Raw genomic sequence first — 21,433 nt, forward strand, 5'->3', positions numbered from 1 at the left:
TATATATATATATATATATTAAAAAAAAAAAAGTGCACAGCAGAAATATCCAAAACTCACCATCCTGTGTCTGCATCTCACTGTACCATTTACCTGTAGAAGAAAACCCTGCACATTTGTTTCAGCAGATGTATAGCAGAGAAAAAGTTATTTTGGTACATTACATATTTAATGTACACGCTTCAGTGACATATTCAGAATGGTAGTGAAAACAAACTGATAACAAATGTTTTATACATTCTCCATCAAAAAAGTAAATATACATGGCAAGCAATCCATGACAATCAGCATATGATATGATCTTAACAGAGCCACATCTAGCAAGATGCCAACAAATGCCACAAAAATACAACAATGCATCCTTTTTCTTAAAAACTGCAAAAAAAAAAAAAAAAAGCAATAGGCGGTATCAAGAATTGCTAGCACTTTTACCAAGTGATTTTATTTATCTGGTACTGAAGGGTTAAACCACTTGATGGCAGTCATTAGTCCTTCAACACAGTGAAATCATACAAGCAAAGTAGATGTGGTGACTTCCCAACAGTGGTTAATGAGCCCAGTAGTATCAGAATAAAACTGAACCTGCAAAGATGTGAGATTTTTTTTTTAATGATTGTGAACACAGGATTCACCAATCTCAAAACCCCACGTGTACGCTGTGTTGCCTCTCCCCCTGAGCTCAGGAGAAGAGAGCACGTGCAGGGATTTAAGACTGGTAAATCTTCTGTTCACAAGTCACTTGTTGCCTACAGCAGTCAGAATGGTCTTTCATTCTCTTATAGTGAGACATTAGAGGACAACTTTTGTTGATATGGGTTACATGAACTGTTTCTCCATCAGATTTATTTACAGGTGAAACTCAAAAAATTAGAATATCGTGCAAAAGTTCATTTATTTCAGTAATGCAACTTAAAAGGTGAAACTAATATATGAGAGACTCATTACATGCAAAGCAAGATAGTTCAAGCCTTGATTTGTCATAATTGTGATGATTATGGCTTACAGCTCATGAAAACCCCAAATCCACAATCTCAGAAAATTAGAATATTGTGAAAAGGTGCAATATTCTAGGCTCAAAGTGTCCCACTCTAATCAGCTAATTAAGCCATAACACCTGCAAAGAGTTCCTGAGCCTTTAAATGGTCTCTCAGTCTGGTTCAGTAGGAATCACAATCATGGGAAAGACTGCTGACCTGACAGTTGTGCAGAAAACCATCATTGACACCCTCCATAAGGAGGGAAAGCCTCAAAAGGTAATTGCAAAAGAAGTTGGATGTTCCCAAAGTGCTGTATCAAAGTACATTAATAGAAAAAGGTATGTGGAAGGGAAAAGTGTGGAAGAAAAAGGTGCACAAGCAGCAGGGATGACCGCAGCCTTGAGAGGATTGTCAGGAAAAGGCCATTCAAAAGTGTTGGGGACTTTCACAAGGAGTGGACTGAGGCTGGAGTCAGTGCATCAAGAGCCACCACACACAGACGGATCCTGGACATGGGCTTCAAATGTCCTATTCCTCTTGTCAAGCCACTCCTGCACAACAAACAACGTCAAAAGCATCTTACCTGGGCTAAAGAAAAACAGACCTGGTCTGTTGCTCAGTGGTCCAAAGTCCTCTTTTCTGATGAGAGCAACTTTTGCATCTCATTTGGAAACCAAGGACCCAGAGTATGAAGGAAGAATGGAGAGGCACACGCTGCAAGATGCTTGAAGTCCAATGTGAAGTTTCCACAGTCTGTGTTGATTTGAGGAGCCATGTCATCTGCTGGTGTTGGTCCACTGTGCTTCATTAAGTCCAGGGTCAATGCAGCCATCTATCAGGAGATTTTGGAGCACTTCATGCTTCTTTCCGCAGACGAGCTTTATGGGGATGCTGACTTCATTTTCCAGCAGGACTTGGCACCTGCCCACACTGCCAAAAGCACCAAAACCTGGTTCAATGACCTTGGGATTACTGTGCTAAATTGGCCAGCAAACTCGCCTGACCTGAACCCCATAGAGAATCTATGGGGCATTGCCAAGAGAAAGATGAGAGACATGAGACCGAACAATGCTGAAGGCCGCTATTGAAGCATCCTGGTCTACCATAACACCTCAGCAGTACCACAGGCTGATAGCTTCAATGCCACACCGCATTGAGGCAGTAATTGCTGCAAAAGGGGCCCAAACTGAGTACACATGCATGCTTATACTTTTCAGAGGTCCGATATTGTTCTATGTACAATCCTTGTTTTATTGATTGCATGTAATATTCTAATTTTCTGAGATTGTGGATTTGGGGTTTTCATGGGCTGTAAGCCATAATCATCACAATTATGACAAATCACAGCTTGAACTATCTTGCTTTGCATGTAATGAGTCTATCTCATATATTAGTTTCACCTTTTAAGTTGCATTACTGAAATAAATTAACTTTTGCACGATATTCTAATTTTTCGAGTTTCACCTGTATGCATGATAGGTCCCTGCACTAAAAAATTGGATCTGCTTGGTCATCACATATATGCAGCAAAGTGACAGTGTGTCTGCGAAAGGACCCTCAGATGTCCTATACGCACCTTCTAAGTGATCCTTCTCCACAGCCCAACACTGAATGATTGACGTTGGCGATGACAGGCCTCCAGACATGCGATATTGCGTGGATTTAGTGGCTGGCTGTTAGACCTGAGGACATGGGGATATGTAAAAATCAATCCTACTTACCTAGGTGGATACACCATTGATCCAATGCTGCATCTGCCTGTAGCCACCTCTACACAGAGAACTGTGGTCGAAGACCACGGATCGCTCAGTTCTTGGTCTTCAGATAGCAGAAAGCCAGTCCCCAGCTCCCTGCTCCGCCCCTCCAGTGCTCACTGTGGAGAGGGCAGGAGCAGCTGTCTCAGGCTCTCAGCAGCGAGCGAAGAAGCTAAGCCAGCTGCAGTTCAGGCATCTGGGTGGATCCTGACATTAAAGTCAGGATCCTTGCAGAGCCCGGACTGGCTGAGTGTTGACAGCCGACAACGGACTTTAGCCCACTATTGCCTGAATAGGGGTTACAGAGATGCAGAACAAAGATCACTGCTGTGACCTACAGGAGAAGTAAAGCCAAATAAGCTTTTGCACCCTACTTCTTTAATTTTTTAATATTCCAACAACTCCGTTATCTCAATGCTGAAGCTTTTGGTAACCCTATTTTGTACTGATCAAAAAACATGCATTTAATAATCTAACAATGTGTATGTACCCAAGCACTGTGTTTTCTTCAACTGCTGCCCTGAAAAGATTTTTGCAGGTCTACCCCAATTAGATTGTCCCTAATTCTATTATTTGACTATAATAAATGATAAACATTTTAATTGTTTCCAAAAATATGGTCCAGGGATCTGAATGCAAACATTGCTATCACAATAAATAAAACGTGAGATACCTATAAAAATAAGATCTAATTCCTTCATAGTGGTTTATGTTTGTATATAAGTGAACCTCCCAAGTCCACTAATATAAGCTAACAGAACGTGTTTTCATCTTCAGATTGGTTCCTTAGTACATGGCTGGACTCTGACATCCTTAAATTATATTCAAGCCCCAACTCCTGGTGCCATCTAATACCAGAGTCTATACTGGCCACAGACTGCCTAGCAGGGTGCCCATACTTTATCAGTAAGGATAATCTATACATATTTCACATTTTGGTGGACATGACAGGTTCACATTAAACCTCAATTTTACACTTAAATCCAATGTGTACTGAAAGAAAAAAAAAAGTATGTCTATGCTTTCATCTTTTACAATAGTCCAAATCATGAACTAGAGACATGGAACATCAAATTATTATTTAGTATGTAAAAAAGAAGATACATATCCCTACAGCATGCCACTTCATACAGCAGCCCAATGTGGTTTATTGTCCATTTGTTGGAATGCCGCTAGTCAATTTGCAGATAGACATGGTAATCTTACCAGGTAAACATGACCATACTCATTCAATACATTTTAGTCATTGTCAGCTGCTCACATGACACAACCAGAGAGGCAGTTTCCTCCCTGAAAGGCTCTTTATTTTATAGTGAATTGTTGCTGGAGTCCAGCAGTGGAGGCTGAAGTCCATAAGGATGGTGCTCCCCCCTCCTGGTGCATCATCCCTTACATGTCCCCTTTCTAGCTAACATCTTGGGTAATGTCAGTTGACCGGAGTTCAATCCAAACTAACGTGCATTAAACCTCCGTGGTTCGTTGCAGTCTTCGATTTCTTCATTTTGTCAATAGCTTTCATTAGATCTTGTTGCTGAATAGGCCGTATCTCCTCACCAGGGCTACAAAAGAATGGAGAGACAGTTGATCACTATTTGATTAGAGGTGGAGACAACAGATAGAAACATCACAAATAAAACTTCTCTGCAAATGCCACTCTGTGGGTATACGTCACTGCAATTTGCCACATGCTCATTATCCATGTCCTAATGGTGGACATATCAGTAAAGGAAATTTACAATCACAAAGTGAATTCTAAACCAAATCCATTCCGTATAGCCCACTGAGGGTACAGGTCAAGCTAGGAGTCTGCCCTGACTCCATATAATCCGCAGAACAAAGAAAGAAATCTCAGCCACCGCACACCATGCAAACCCAGCGTGTAACAGGTGATAGCAGACTCAGCCTAACTTGTGGCATGGACTAGATAAGAGTTAGGCTGAGGCTGCTATCACTTAATACACGCTGAGCTTGCATGGAGTGCAGTGGCTGAGATTTCTCTCCTTGTTCTGCACACAAAGTGAATACAACTACAAAAAACAAAGTCTGTAACTGTAAGCTGCACTTGGCTAGAAAACAGGTATTCAAAATGTCAACATGCTATCTATGTTATAAATGCACAAATACAGTACAAATTGTCACTACTAAAATGAGACTTCTATTCTGAGCAATTTTTGGTCAGGAAGGCTTAGGTCAAAACCAGCTCAAGGTTAATAAAAAAAAAAAAAGAAGAAAAGCCTGCAGGTGAGTAAAAACAAAAAGGTTTCTTTTCATGAGTTAACTGCTCTCAGTAAGAAAACCTGGCCATAAGTCAAAGATACCATTTCCAGAGGGGAACTGCTACCACCTTCCTGTGTTCCGCTCAAAGTCTAAATAGTCCAGGCGGTGAGCAATGTAGATTCATAGGTACACCAACCTTTCCTCGGCGCCACTCGTGACACAGTCCCTGACACACAGCAGAGCAGCATCCCGGCACATTTCCTTCAGGTCACTTCCAGAAAAGCTATCGGTATTTCTCGCGACCTGCGTCAAATCCACATCTAGGTCCACCTATTAAGGAAAAACCAGCCTTACAATGAATTCTATCATTCAAATATATGACTATATTATTGTCTTATTTAGGTGACAATCATTCTAGCAGAGTCCAGCGTACCTAGCCAAACTAATCATTGAGGCTAAGTTCACACTGTTCCATGTGCATGCAACGCAAGTGACAGAATATGCATAAAGGTGAACAGGCAGATATAATTGGTCCATACAGTTTCCACCATAGAACACACCAAACTGCAATCTATAGCTGTGAACCAACCACATAGCAAAGAATAGGATTTTTAATTGAAATGCATTTTCATTCAGCAAAATGCATGAATTTTGCTGCATGAAAATAGTGTGAACAAACTATGGCAAAAATGTGTGAAATGCTACTGTCATCCTATTTTCAGTTGCCAAGTTCTGAGGTTGTTGCTGTAATCCTTTCTTTAGTACTTTGCGAGTTATTGAATTGGAACAGACATGCAGGTTAGCAGTCCTGACTTTTCTGGCGGCATACTTAGCAAGATATCCCAGTTGGATTTCTGATGTTGACAGGGGAACACAGCCTAATCAAAACTGTCATATCAGGTCACTTAACATAAAACTCCTCTTATAAACAGGTAAAATGAAACAACTTAGCTGCTTACATTCTCATTCCTCAGTATGAGATTAAGAATTGCTTCTCGCTGTCTCAAAGACTGAAAAGGAAACAAGAGAAGTTATTAGTGCATGGAGAAATATAAAAGGAAGGCAGCCAAACTTTACTTGCAAAATATTTTAATTCTTTAATAGAGGTGCAATATTCAAATACGCGTCTGTAATTACATTGACGTAAATATTTGCATTTAGCAGAAAATAGAACAATCTTAAACTAATGCGATCCAGTGCACCTAGAGTATGCATGACAGCACAGCAGGCGCTGGGCACAAAGACTGGAAACCACCGAAAGAATGTAATGTCAAATCTACCAAAGCATCCAGTTGTCACCAAGCCATTATTCCTTATCTACTGAGCAGAGACTAGCCTTTTTCTTACAAAATGTTTTACTCTCCATGTAAAACACTTAAAATGCTAGGTAATGTTACCTCCTGTGAGGCTTATTCCATTCCCTAAAGTGGTTGTAAAGGCTCAAGGTTTTTTATCTTCATAAAGGGTAAAAAAAACAAAAAAAAAAAAACCTTCTGTTTGAGGCAGCCCCCTCAGCCCCCCCCCACTACTTATCTGAGCCCCAGCTCAATCCAGCGATGTGCATGACAACCTCTGCTCTCTGGGGACTCTTTCTCCTCATTCGCTGAGACAGCAGCAAGAACCAAGTCACTGAGCCAATGAGAAGAGAAAGCTGATACACAGTGTTTTTGCACAGAGAAGCCCCAATCCTCTTCTTCCGCTGGTGCTTCTGGCCCCCTCCCTCCTGCTGAATGCCCCCAGAGAAAGCAGCTTGCTATGGGGGCACCCAAACCATGTCACCAGAATGTGATGTACGGGCACCACTCCTCTCCTTCCACCAGACATGGTTTAGATAGAGAGAAGAGGAGGAGGTCACCTGACCTGATTTTTTTTTCATTTTTCAGAGATTGTTAGACACTTAATTTTTTTTTTAGACTTTCCAAACTGAATCTACCAATCAGAGCCTAGCAAAAGCCCCTGTGCCTCTACGGACATATATCTTTTCTCCATAAAACAAACTAAACAGTATGCAAGCACTCTGAAGGTCCTGCAAATACATTCCCAAACTACCCTGAAACCCAAGGAGTTTAATTATGCAAATCTAGAATCATTTTGGGAACTCAAACTGTACTTCAAGGTATAAATAGCCTCACTGATGAATGACAAGGTTCATCAGGATTTGCGCAACCCCAACTTTTGACGCTCATAAATCATTGTGTAGCACCAGCTAGCAAACATTATTTACAGTGATTGTAAAGGCTCAAGGTTTTTACCTTCATGCATTCTATGCATGAAGGTAAAAACCTTCAGTGTGCAGCAGATCCCCCAGCCCCCCTAATACCTGAGCCCCCTCTCGTTCCAGCGATGTGCACATGAGCCTCAGGTCTCCCATGTCTGTCTCTCCTCACTGGCTGAAACAGCAGAGGGAGACATTGGCTCCCGTTTCTGTTAAATCACATCGGCAGTTCAGGAGCAAGCCTGTTTGGGTGACCCCATAGCAAGCTGCTTGCTGTGAGGGGCACTTGGCAGGAGGATTCAGGATTGCCGGAGGGGGGACCTGAGAAGAGCAGGATCAAGGCTGATCTGTTCAAAACCATTGAACAGAGCAGGTAAGTATTACATGTTTATTATGAAAAGAAAAAAAGTAGCCTTTAAGTCATGACCAGTGGGTATAGCGGAAAGGCACCTCTTTTGTCACACTACTGTGCCTTTACAATGGCTTTAACATTTAATAATAATGGTAACCGCCATCATCATTCCATGATAATCAACATACCGGCTGGTTGATATGAAATCTGGTGGGCATTCTCCTCATAATTGCTGTGTCCAGATCTTGGGGGCGATTTGTGGCTCCCATTACAATCACCTGTAAAAAACTAATAGCATAAGAGACCCAGTATTTCAAAAGACATTGCCATGCAGATATTCTTATATAAAATACTATCATAGGCAGAAATGTCCAAATGAATGAAATACTTACACATGTAGACATATATATATATATATATATATATGAATGGAAAATGACTCTAGGAACAACTAAACCTAAATTATTTGGTAAACACTACTCAAAAATTACCGAGGTTCTGTCACAAGGTTACTAGGAATGTACTAAACTTTTATATATATATATATATATATATATATATATATATATATATTTCCATGAAGGCTTGCAACAATCACCTATCCGTGAAAAAGGTTAGACCATTACATTTTGCAGAAATAATTATATTTCTGGACACTTTTAGGTAGGATGTCAGGATCTACCTATTAGAGACTGACAATGCTGCTTTCCAAATAGTTGAAGCCCTGAAATACCCTTCTCTTTTTTTTTTCTTTTTACAGGCATTCATGCCACTGCTATTCTTGGAGCTTGGAGGGATGGTGGTGGAGACGCCCTGTGATGATCAGCCATTCTGCCAATGTCTCATCTCCCGGTCAAATAGCGCAGAGCGTGGCAGCAGCAGTCTAACTGGAGTACAGACACCATATGTAAAAGGCAGATACTTCACAGGCTTCTGCACACTAGGCCTTCCTTGTGATGAGCTGGGTGCGGGAGTGTGGCAGCAGAAGTCTGACCACAAAAGAACAGGCATGCTGTGCGTATGCATGGTTTCCTTTAGCTTGCATAAGGTAGTATCAATCTTCCCATTGCACTCTTTCCAGGATAAGGATTTAGGGGTAACGGGTGCTGCAACAACGACCAACTGGAACTGGAGACATCACAGATCAAATGTGCATATTTGCCAACACACCACGGATCATCAAATACATCCAAATCTTTAGTGAAGAATGATCACAGAAGACATAGTGCAATGTTTCAGAGCCGTACAGGGCCCCTTTGGCAGGCTTGTGAGCACATGCCTGACAGAGGGGTCCTGCGAAGCTCCGAAACATTGCACTTCGTCTTCTGTGATGTGATCATTTTTCAATAAAGATTTGGACGTATTTGATGATCCATGGTGTGTTGGCAAATATGCGCACTTGATCTGTAGCTTGCATAGACACATGTTCACTACGCCAGGGTGGATTTCTCTCCATGCCTGGTGTAGTCAAATTAAAACAGAAAAGCAGGAGGACTGGCAGAATGAACAGGTATTTCCTTGCCATTTTAGCAATACAAAGAGAACAGGATACTTTTTAATACAATTATACAATAAAACAGATAAATATCTGAAATATTACATTTTGGTGTAACACTCACTTTAAAAAAAAAAAAAAAAAAACAGCTGTTAGCCGTGGATAAATACCTGACAGCTATAATCTGTATCCAGTCCATCCCACAGACTCATAAATTGAGCTTTCATCATTGCTGTTGCCTCATGGTCATTGCTTGAACGACTCCGAAGGAAAGAATCTTTATACAGAAGAAAAATGTGAAAATATTAATATAATATATTTCGAAAGCAGATGCTGTATGATGACTGCATCTATCAATCTGTCCAATAATCATATAACCCATATGATCCCAAAGTAAGGCTCCAATTGAATGAAGATATTTTTGAATTGGAGGTCGTCTGCTTCCATTTCCAATCAAGTGGTAAAATGTGCGGATATATGGATATAATTCAACCTTAAATCTTATATCCAAGAAATATTGTGTTTTTTAATGGAAGGTTCCATTAAACTTGAAATAAAGTTAAACTACTGGTATTCTCAGTAAGAAATTTACCAATTTCATCAATGAAGATAATAGATGGCTGAAGTTTCACTGCCAGTGAAAACACTGCAGCAGCCAGTTTCTGGGACTCCCCATACCACTTGTCTGTCAGGGTGGATGGCTGCAGATTAATGAAACGACATCCTGCTTCCTTGGCTGTTGCTTTGGCAATGAGAGTTTTACCACATCCTGGAGGTCCATAGAGAAGCACACCTATAAAACGTAATAGCACACAATTATTGATTACTAAATAGGCTAATTTCTGAATGCAAATATTTAATGAGAGACAGCCAATCAGAAATCACATTTTTTCCTCATCCATTGAGGGACACAGGACTTCATATACAATTGGGTTACCGAAAAAAAATTGGAATCAGGCAAACGAAAATCGTAAGCCATCTCCCAGTATAACCCCTCTTCTACCAAGCATGCTTCATTGCTTTTGGTGGTGTCTGAAGAGGATGACTTTTCTCCAATTCTGCTGAGAAAAGCCTAGGAAAATTTTGTGCTAGCCCTTTTCTTTGTTCTTTTTTTTAGTGGATTCCTTTTCTACAGACTTCAATGAAGATTCCTTGCTACATTTCTGCATAAGCTGGTCTCTACATAGATACACAACTAAACAGAACAGCATTTCCTAAACCTGGCTTTGGAGACTATACTGGGATATGCCTGACTGGCCATGCGGAGTTAGCCTGGAATGTGAACTTCAGACACTGGGCTCTGCATTGTGATACTGACTTAAGTGCACTGCTGAAAGAGCTTTTCACGTCACAGCCCTACAGTGTGACACTGTCTGAAGACCTGTTCTCTGAGCTACAGCTGGAGCCATTTCACTAACCTCATTGTTGGATGCCTCTCAAGTTTCCTGACACACGGTAAGGGTTAATACTGAGGAACTGGGTGCTGACCTAATTTGCTGGTGAAGCAACACAAGTGCACTCCTTTTCCTACCGTTCAGTGTAAAGGAAGCATCATCCCACTGCTGCTCCTGCTTGTAACTATGTTATTGGACTACAATCTCCGGTCCATTTCCACTGCCATCCTATAGTGTCTTGGTCATCTCTAGCTACCCAACACTCATTAGCACACATTGCCTGGGTTTGTAAATGAGTCCCATATTCCCCTAGTGATTCCGAGAGCATCTACTCAGGGTCCTCTGAGGGAACTGATGTCTGTAATCTGAAATTCACTGTCTCAATAGTTATTAGGGTATGCAGTTCCACCCAAAATACATCAGCCTCATCACACTCTCCATCAACTGGGTCCTCTTTCACACTTGCTCTGAGATCCCTTCTCACATAGAGACAGACACTACCAACTTTCCTATTTGCCTTTTCTCTGTGAAAGAGAACATATCCAGGAATATTAACGGTCCAGTCATGTGAAGAATGAAGCCAAGATTCAGCAATACCAATTAAATCATAGTTCTCTTCATGCACCAAAGCTTCCAACTCACCTATTTTGCTTGGCAGACTTCTGGCATTGGTAAACAAAACACTTTACTGCATTGACACCTTGTGCACACGCATTTTGCATATTTTTCATTTTCAAACAAATGCTACCAATTCCACTGGTTGTTTGTAACATGGAAATCTTCTCATCATCTGCCATAGCCTTCCCCCCATCTTTCCCCATTGCTCCCACCAATAAGTACTGACCCATGTCTGATCGGTCTACCCAGTTATAATCTAATTCTCCCTCCCCCCTCCATCCTAGTTTAAATACTTCTCCAGCCTCCCCATAAACCTCTCCCCCAGCACAGCAGACCCCCTTCCATTTAGGTGCAAACCATCTCTAGCATATATGTTGCACTCCAATGAAACGTCAGCCCTGTGCTATAGAAACCCAAATCCTTCCCTCTTACACCAGGTCTTCAGCCATGCATTGAGTTCTCTAATCTCCCCGTCTTTCCTGAGTTGTGCATGGAACAGGGAATATTTCAGAGAATATCACCTTGGAGGTCCTTCCCTTCGACTTGCAGCCTAGTTCTTTAAATTGATTCTTAAAGAGCCTCCACCTTCCATGTATTTTGTCATTGGTTCCAACATGGACCAAGACAGCTTGGTCATGCCAAGACCCTCTCAGTAATTTATCACCCCGGTCCACCACATGCTGAACCCTGACACCAGGGAGACAGCAAACCACTCAGTTGAGGCGATCTTGGCGACAAATTATTCTATCAGTCTTTCTGATTATAGAATCCCCACACAAATGTGTGAATGCAAAGCACTAAATACCTTTGGGTGGCTGCAGCAGTCTCGAGTTCTCAAATAAATGCTTCTTTCTTATTGGGAGAATAACGGTATCTTTCAGATCTGTTATCACATCATCCAGACCGGCAATGTCACTCCATGTCACCTAGTAAGGGGAAAAAAAAAATACGGTTACATGTACTTTCCACTCTGCCCAACACTTCCAATAGGGGTCATTACTGGCTATTCTGGAATAATGATCTGGAACCTTTTGTCATGATATCCTAACAAGACCACAGAATGTCACTAGGATGCCATTTACTATTCTCCATACTGTGTGCAGGACCAGTTTTATTCATATTTGCTGGATGAGAGTGCTCTGAAGTTCCATTATGTTTAGGTATATCTGCTCTGAACATCAAAACAACAACATAATTCCATAAAAAGCACAAAAAGCAAAAAATACATGTGGACTACTCCACTCTAAATTGACAATTCATTGTATTCTATAAGGCAACTGCTATTACTTGTTGCAGAACACTAGCAGTCGCCACTTTACAGTGGTAGTGTCTTTAGTGTAGGACTGTTAGACTGTAACACAGAGGCTGTGGTAGCAGGATATGCAAGCATACAAAACAAAGTGTTATGGACTGTTAGGGAAGGTTAGAGTGAAGGTTAAAATGGATGTAAAGGCAGAAGTTTATTTTGTTTTTAACCTTAAAGCATTCTCTGCTGTATTAAAGTAAAAAAACTTCTATGCAAAGGATCCCCTCAACCCAGCCCCCAGAACCCCCCTTATATTACCTGGGCCTGATCTCGATCCAGTGCACGAGAGGAGCGGCTCTCTCCCTCCTCCCTCTGGCTATGGAGACAGCAGTGGGAGCCATTGACTCCTGATGTTGTCAATCAAATCCTGTGACTAGGGAGTGGGGGGCCATTTCAGAGCCGCACTGTCTGTGTCTATAGATGTAGGCAGTGCAGCTCGGGATCAAGCCTGCACAAGTGCTCCCATGAGAAGTGTCTTCCTATGGGGGCACTAGCAAAAAAAAAAAGTAGAGCCAGGAGTGCCAGCAGGATACCCTAGAAGAGGAGGATTGGGGCTGCTCTGTGCAAAACCATTGCACAGAGCAGGTAAGTATGACATGTTTGTTAAAAAAAAAAGTTTACAATCACTTTAAAAGGTCAGTGTTAGTGATAGAGGGGACTACAGGTTAATGTTAAGTGAAACCAACAGTGATGAACTCCGGGACACTAAAAATTAATTTAAAGGGGGATCACAGTAACAAATCAAATATTAGGAATTAAAGAATATGTAAACCTAACATTTCATATTCCTGATATGCACCTGCTGTACTTGTATGAAATTATCCTGTTAACATTGTATTGTTTCCTTTGTGTGAAATCCATGGTGTTCCTGCCAGTCTCCTTTCCACAGTATGTGCCCATTTGTGCCCCCTTAACATAAAATGTGCCCATCAGAGTGCCCCTTAAGCTAAAATGTGCCCATCAGAGTGTCCCTTAACATAAAATGTGCCCATGAGAGTGCCCCTTAACATAAAGTGTGCCCATCAGAGTGCCCCTTAACATAAAATGTGCCCATCAGAGTGCCCCTTAACATAAAATGTGCCCATCAGAGTGCTCCCTAACATAAAATAAGAGGCATGCTAATGAGCACTTTTTATGTTAAGGGGCACTCTGATGGGCACATTTATATTAAGGGGCACTCTGATGGGCACATTTTATGTTAAGGGGCACTCTGATGGGTACATTTTATGTTAAGGGGCACTCTGATGGGTACATTTTATGTTAAGGGGCACTCTGATGGGTACATTTTATGTTAAGGGGCACTCTGATGGGTACATTCTATGTTGTGCCCATCAGAGTGCCCCTTAACATTCAATGTGCCCATCAGAGTGCCCCTGTAAGACTACACTCTACCTTAAGGGCAGACAGGAGCTGGGACGGGATCCTTGCTGGACGCTTGTGTACAGGCAGGGAGCGGGAGACGGAGAGACAGTGAGCTAAAAGGGGCAGGGCACACAAGTGATGTCATGTTGCTGTGACAACCACGCTGCTCAGCGGCAGATCTGTCATTACGGGCTGGGCGGCAGCAATGCTGGGGCCGTTCGCGGACTGCCATTTAGTGACCGCTGCTATAGAGTGAAATTAGAGTATGCATTGTGGTGGGTGAGCTTTTACCTTACAATGCAAGCAGTCACTGCATATGTGCGAATAATGGCACTTTCGTGCTAAAGATCCTCCCCCTTTGCTGAGGGCATCCAGGATCATGTCACCACTTGCATCACTGCATTGGATGAAGCTACCGTCATGCACCATGCAGTATACACAGAAGAGAGGAGAAAAGAAAAATGCTAGGAGCCAGGGAGAACATTTTTTTTGCATATCTCTTCTGCCAAAAAACTCCTGGGATTATAGTTCAGTATTAATCTCAGGGAATTAGGTTCAATGGGTCAGTTGAGGTTCGTTAAAGTATTTATTGTCAAAGTCAGGGGCTCTGTTAAGGTTAGGTGCTGTTTAGATATTGGGTCTAGGATTAATTTTTTAACATTTTTTAAAAAAACTTTTTTTAAAGTGTTAGTGAAAGATTAAATAACACATTTTAAATGCAAGACTGCATCATTATGTTGTTTTTTATTTTTCCCATAGTCCTAATTTACGAATATCAAGGAAATATACTGCTACCGCTCTTTCAAAACAAAATGAACTTTCAGCAAAAAAGCTAGGTCACTGTGCCATTTTCAACATACCAGCATGCTGAGAGGGTCCACAAGATGAGCTGCAATGCTCATTTCATATTCAGTGAGCTTAACGTTCTTTACACCAATTTGTCTCATTAGTTTCTCAGCCTGAAAAGCAAAACAGAAACACAAAACAGCTTCATCATTAGGTAAACAAAACACATTTAAGCACTCTACCCAATATACACAAGTACATCCTGGCATTCATACTATGTTGGTTTAATATTTATATTGTATCTGGGTGAGTTTGCCCTGGGTCAGTTCAAAGAAATTTTGTTTTAAGTAAATGCAAGTGCAGTGCACCCTAATTTTCTAAAGTGTAACTGTAGTGATGTAACTAACCCTAAGTAACTTGGGGTGCTGCTCCAGACAAACATCCTTCAGGTCCGGTAACTCCTACTCACGGGTGCAGGTGGCTAAGGAACCTGTTCATTGGTTCTGTAGCATATATTGGAAAGGAAGAAGCAATGCTGCACACCAACCCGGCCCAAAAGGGGAATCAACAAGACAGCTTCAGCCTGACTCCACCCAAAAGCCCCACCCCTATTTATTTCACCCCACCCATGGGGCGAAATGCACTGGGGTTGAGGCTTAGGTGGAGTCAGGCTGAAAACGTCTTGTTGATTCCCCTTTCAGGCCAGGTTGGTGTGCAGCTGTGTTTCTTCTTTTCCTGTATTGATGTAACACCTCTAGGTGCAATCTGCATGTAGTGTCAGTTTTCTTACCAAGGTAGACCCTAACCATATTCAAATACCAACTTCAACCAGAAAAGGGATGGGCAGCCACTGAAACCAACCTGGAGGACTGGTAAGGCTAGGGCAAATACTAATTGCCCACACCCACATATGTAAACAATGTTCAAACCACAAATGTGAGGTATCGCCACACTTTTTTTTTTTAATTACATTTGTTTTTTTGCACTGTCCCTTTTTAAAAAATTTTAATCAATTGTATCCCTATCACAAGGAATGCATACATCCCTTATGATAGAAATAATTAGTGACAGGTCCTCTTTATTGAGAGATATGGGGTCAATAAGACCCCACATCTCTCCTCTACAATGTAAAGCATTAGATCAAAAAAAGCATTGATCTAGTGCTTTAAAAAAAAAAAAAAAAAAAACTGGAAGAGACATTGCCCCGGTCCTCCAAGGGCATAGAGCTGAGTAGAGGTCATCTTTTCTTCACTAATCTCTATGCCGAGTGCCGGGATTGTTCAATGGTTTCTCAGGTAAGGCTGAGAACTACCAAGCAGTAGCCAGCGGCGAAGGCGGTGGGGTTTTTTTCGGCACCTGAAACATTTCGGCCACAAAAATTTCAGTGCAGCACTGCTATCAACCAATCCCGGCATGCCAGGGTGCAAGGGGTAATACTGGATTCTGAACTATTCTTTCAGGCCCACATCCAATCTCTGTACAAATCATACCGCCTCAACATCTACAGAATACGCCCCTTTTTAACCAATGATACCACAAAGCTCCTAAGTCACTCCCTGGTTATCTCTTGCCTCGACTACTGCAACTCCCTCCTCATTGGCTTACCTTTACATAGGCTATCCCCCCTCCAGTCCATCATAAATGCTGCCGCCAGGCTCATCCACCTTACCAACCATTCAGTGTCTGCTACCCCTCTCTGCCAATACCTCCACTGGCTTCCACTCGCCCAAAGAATAAAATTCAAAATACTAACAACTTACAAAGCCATCTACAACTCTCCCCCCAGCGACATCACCAACCTGGTTTCAAAATATCAACCAAACCGCTCTCTTTGGTCATCCCAAAACAGTCTGCTCTCTAGTTCCTGTCACCTCCTCCGATCCTAAGGAATTCCCTACCCCAATCTGTCCGGCTATCTCCTAATCTATCCAACTTTAGACGATCCCTGAAAATCTCTCTCTTTAAAGAAGCCTATCCTGCTTCTAACTAGTAAACTGCCATTTATTTCCTCCATCAGCTCATCCCCCCACAGCTATTACCTTTTGTATCACTCAACCCTTCCTCCTAGATTGTAAGCTCTAATGAGCAGGCCCTCTGTTTCCTCTTCTACCAAATTGTATTGTAAATGTAATGTCTGCCTTTCTGTAAAGCGCTGCGCAAACTGTTGGTGCTATATAAATCCTGTATAATAATAATAATACAGTATGTACTTCAACTGTGAGCTGCTGATTTACTGCCTGGAGGTTCCTCTTGAAGAAACAATACCAGACAGTACAACAATGTTGCTATTGACAACACCATTATTCCTACACAATTAGCCCCGGTGGGTCATTTGATGTAATATTTATGATGATCTTTTACAATGACAATATTTTACCTGCTTCTGAGCTTCGATCTTCTGTTTTCTGGTAGGATCTATGGCATCAACCATCCATTTAATTGTGAAATAGGTGACTGCTCCAAATATTGTCAGTCTGAAGATCAAGCCAACAACTTCATTCCGGCTTAGAGGGCGAGAAAAGGCTTCTGTGTGGACCATTTTCTACAGTACAAGGCAAAGTAAAAGTTTTTAGAGCTACATCCCCACCTGGTGGCTACAGGCAGTAATAAAACTATTCTTGTAAAAGCAGAATCTGCAAATAGCTTTGTTTAGTGTTTATGAGGCTGTGCCTTCTGAAGTATTCAAGTATAACTTAAGGCAAAACTTTTTAGTTTGGGAAAGAATGGAGATGGCTTAGAACACCTGTCAGTTTTTTTGCTGTCTGTGCCCCCATCGGGGAAATTCATCATCTCTATTTGTCCTGTTAACATTATCACTAAAAGTGAAAGTAAAAAAAAAACAAAAAAACACAAAAACAAAAAAAAACAACTTTTTGGTTATCCACAAAGGAGAGGAGTAATAGAGGGGAACACTAGTTTACAGGGATTTCTCTTACTGTTTTGGCTATGGGACAGGAAGTGATGGCAAAAAATAAATTGTCAGGGGTTATAACACTCCCTAAGCCCCAGTTCACATATATGCGGCCGTGCGGGCTGCATTTTGCGTGGGAACGAGAGTCCATTCATTTGAATGGACTCCCGTGCCCCATGACACGCAGGGAAGAAGTTCCTGCACTTCTTCCGTAAACTCAGCCCACACAGGACCCTCGGTTCCCAGTACGGTTGTGTTTTCCAGTGCGGGTGGCGTGCCATTAGAACTAATGGCAACTGCCCACGGGTTTGCATTACTCTGTGCGGGTGGTGCGGCTGCATGGATTTTCGTGCGGATCCGCAGCGGCACCACCTGCACAGATGTAAACCTAGCCTTACTCTATCCAAAGTGAAAACAAGTATTCCCTATAGCTCCACATTAAGCAAGGATATACATTAGCACCTAAAGGACAGCCCCTACATTTACCGTGAATGCAAGTTGTAATGCACAAGTGCACTGCCATGCAAGTCACTTCATTTAATGTAAAGTGAAACTAAACTGGTTTAAAAAGGAAATTCCATTCAGGTATGTATTCTGAACTCAAAAATGCACCATCTATTGCCTTCAGCTTCCAAATCCATTTTTTTTGTGTTGCTGAGATCTGACTTTCTGTTAGAGGGTGTATGTAGGAACATAGCCACCCTCTCTAGCTCGCCCTCTGAGATGGACTATGGGATTTGTACTGTGCATAGAACAGTGAACATAACCACAATGTGTACTGCTTGTTCCAAACAAATAGCGAAGGTGAAAAGGAGAGGTCCAGGAGCTCACAGAGGATGTTACAAGGTGGCAGAAACAGTGTGAAAAATACAATACATGGTCATTAACCACTTCAAGTCCGGACACTTTCACCCCCTTCCTGCCCAGGCCAATTTTCAGCTTTCAGCGCTGTCACACTTTGAATGACAATTGCACGGTCATGCAACACTGTACCCATATGAATTTTTTAGCATTTTTTTTTTGAGACAGATAAAACTTTATTTTGGTGGTATTTATTCACCACTGGGATTTTTTATTTTTTTTGCTATATAAATGAAAAAGTCCAAAAATTTTGAAAAAATGTTCTTATAAAATTTTGCAAATAAATAATCTCTCTTCATAAATCTTGGCCAAAATGTATTCAGTTGTCTTTTTATTAAAAACAAAATAACCCAAATTAGTTTATAACCAAAATTTCTAATTTTTAACATTTTTTTTTTAATTTTTTATATTATTATGTTTTGTTTTTTTTTTACATACTGTCACCCTAGCAGTACAGTGTCACCATGGTGACACTGTACTACTTGTGGGGGGTTATGAAGATTTTTTTTTTACACACTGATTGCTTTTACACCCATAAAGGCTGTAAAAGCAATCATTTCTCCTCCTCTCTGGCTGCATTCTTGCAGCCATTGAGCAATACTGTGTGAGCTGTGATTGGTCACAGCTTGTCACATGGTACAAGGCTGTTGTGAATAGCCTTGTACCATGTGACCTCTGTGATCATTCACAGATTTCACACGTAGTAAGCAATGATGTCAGAAGTGACATCTTGCTTACTACTCTTCATGTGTTCACTGATTGGCCAATCAGTGATCACATGATCAGGACCTCACACAGAGGTCCCGTACAACAATTGGTGTTCAACTGAGGACACAGTGGGCACCGGATCGTGGTGCTGCACGCTCCCAGGGAACGCACACAAGCAGAGGACGGGGAGGTCGCTTTTAAACGGCCACCCGCCCCTGCACTGCTCCCGTCCAGCCATTTATATACATGGGCCAGACGGGAAGTGGTTAAGTAATGGAAGCTTTTTTGGCCATACGTCTCTTGTGGGTCAGAGGAGTGCACTGTACACAGAAGGTTTTTTACCTTCATGCATTGAATACATTAAGGTATAACACCTTGAGCCTTTAGAACCACTTTAAGTAAGGGGCAGGTGACTTATGTATCATTTACTTCCTGGAATCCATCTGCTCTTAGCTCAGGCATAGGCTGTGCTGGGAACTATCCCTCCCCCCGCCTAGGATGTATGACATCATTTGCCTAGGCATGGAAACCAGGAAATAACTGGAAATGTAAAAACAAGTAACCATAATATACTTTCCTATCTATTGACTAAGGCTAGCAGCATAAGGATTACAATTAGTCTGTGTTGATTGAGAGAGTGAAGTTCCACTTTAATGAAGTGTTAATTTACACTCACAGATCTCTCTCCTGTCAGCTGCTCCGACAATCGCAGAGTCCTGGCCATGAAATCTCTTGGCAGGACCCGTTGATTGACACCTACAGAAGCCAATCTCAGTGAAGGTGGGAGGGCAATCACGCTCGTATATATACACCTGGTTTCGTGCAGACCGGCAGCACTTTAGCAGTAAAACTGCTACAGTGTGGTCGGCAAGTGGATAATTGACAAGTGTTCTAATCCATCTCTACTTTATACAAAACCAAAAAAAAAAGTTTTACCTTTAACCTATTGGCGCCGGCCGCACGCAAATGTGCGGTCTCCCGGCGTCTGGGCCTTGTTGCCAAGTGGCTGCACATTTGCGTGCAATAAAGAAAAACATGTGCTGAGAGCGCACTCCCAGCACACATGTCCGGTAATCACGGAAAGCTCCCGATCGGGACCTTTCCAGATCATGTGACTGTTGTGACAGCGAATCCCTAAAACCCCACCCACCTCCAGGCTTCTGAAACCCTTAAAGGGCCGGGAGGCCCCAGCGCCAAGGGGTTAAAGGCCCCATTCAAACCGGGCAATAGTATCTATGCTCCAGGCAGGGCCATGTTTTGTCAGCAGGGGGATGCACAGGAGTTCTGTGCAGGAAGTCCCATTCATGTCTATTGGCACACAGCGATTGTTCCCAAAGTGACATCCATTCAGGTGTATGGAGCTGAACACAACCAGGGTGGGTTTGGGGCCATGGGTGTCATACTAGAACACCACGGCCATGTCTGTACGATCGCTGAGTCCCTACAGACATGAACGGGACCGCCTGTACAGGGAGTCATGGAACACCTCTACATCCCCATGCCGGTAATCACCCCGTGTGAATGAGGCCCAATGGTTACGGATTTGTGACATTAAATGGGAATCAGAATTCATAAACAGTCAACTTCGACCTTCTAATACAAAATGGCCAATACTGAGGGAAGAACCCCAATAGAAGGTGAATTGATGAAATGTATGAAGCACTGTGTGCGCTCCCTCTGCGGGAATACACGGAGCCAGCCTCCTCTCCTTGGACCTGCAGACACACACAGGCGAGCACCGGGTACAGGCCAGGAAGAGGCAGCCCACTGCACACAATGGCCTCTGACACACAGCTCAGCACCCAGAAAACTGACAGCACCGTGCACCCCTGTGACCTTCCCCCCGGCTGTCTGTCCCCTGAGCCCGGCCAGCTCCTCCATACACCCGGCACCGAGCGAACACACAGCCACGTGAGCTCATACAAGGCCTCATATCACGGCCAAGGTGAAAGCACTCACCGGCTTGATGACACCACCGATCCAGGAAGTGCAAACCAAAAGCAGCAGTGACAGGACGAGTGCACTCACAATGTCTTCCCCAGGAACCGGCTACACTTCAGTTCCGCTGTAACATTCGTAGGACGCTTCAGTGTGTACATTGCGCATGCGCTATGCTTCCCTAAACTGCACGACCTACAATGGATAGAAGAGCCCGTGTCCTGCCTTAAAGGATAGGTTCACCTTTTTACCAGAAATAATAAATGCACTTTTTTATTTTGCAGGTAAAATGTGCATTTATTATTTTTTGAGCCTGGAAAGTATTGAACCAGCAATCAGCAGATGACTGGTGCCATGCAGGTCTCCTGCACACTTGTCAGTATATCTGCTTTTCCATATTGGATGTATGAGCCAGCAGATATACTGACAGGAAGAATCAATGAACTACCATGGCGTTCCACAACACTGTGATAGTTCATTGAGAACTACAAGCCCACAGCCGCAAAGGCTTGTAGTTCATTCACTTACAGAACTCTGTG

The 21,433-nt window shown here is 42.4% G+C and overlaps 1 protein-coding gene across 1 annotated transcript; it reads right to left on the reverse strand.

Moving 5' to 3' along the window:
• Positions 1–147: 147 nt before the first annotated feature.
• On the reverse strand, positions 148–21,050 carry ATAD1 (ATPase family AAA domain containing 1). The gene is made up of 10 exons (XM_089683146.1): positions 20,916–21,050; positions 16,854–17,018; positions 14,551–14,649; positions 11,828–11,948; positions 9,603–9,803; positions 9,181–9,287; positions 7,704–7,793; positions 5,908–5,958; positions 5,145–5,278; positions 148–4,290 (listed from the first exon to the last, which is right to left on the reverse strand). The coding sequence occupies exons 2-10, from the start codon at positions 17,013–17,015 to the stop codon at positions 4,173–4,175; spliced, it is 1,083 nt and encodes a 360-aa protein (XP_089539272.1). The 5' UTR covers positions 17,016–17,018; positions 20,916–21,050; the 3' UTR covers positions 148–4,172.
• Positions 21,051–21,433: the final 383 nt, after the last annotated feature.

Source organism: Staurois parvus, unplaced genomic scaffold (assembly GCF_062004578.1).
Source record: "Staurois parvus isolate SC_StPar_1 unplaced genomic scaffold, SC_StPar_1.0 ptg000303l, whole genome shotgun sequence".
Classification (NCBI taxonomy): Eukaryota; Metazoa; Chordata; class Amphibia; order Anura; family Ranidae; genus Staurois; species Staurois parvus.

Excerpts from the sequence above, each read along its gene's own strand:
- ATAD1 (XM_089683146.1), bottom strand. The coding sequence starts at position 17,015 with ATGGTCCACACAGAAGCCTTTTCTCGCCCTCTAAGCCGGAATGAAGTT. Across the intron at positions 7,794-9,180 it reads ATACAGATTATAGCTGTCAG|GTGATTGTAATGGGAGCCAC; the intron begins GTATTTATCCAC and ends AGTTTTTTACAG. Across the intron at positions 5,279-5,907 it reads TCATACTGAGGAATGAGAAT|GTGGACCTAGATGTGGATTT; the intron begins GTAAGCAGCTAA and ends TTTCCTTAATAG.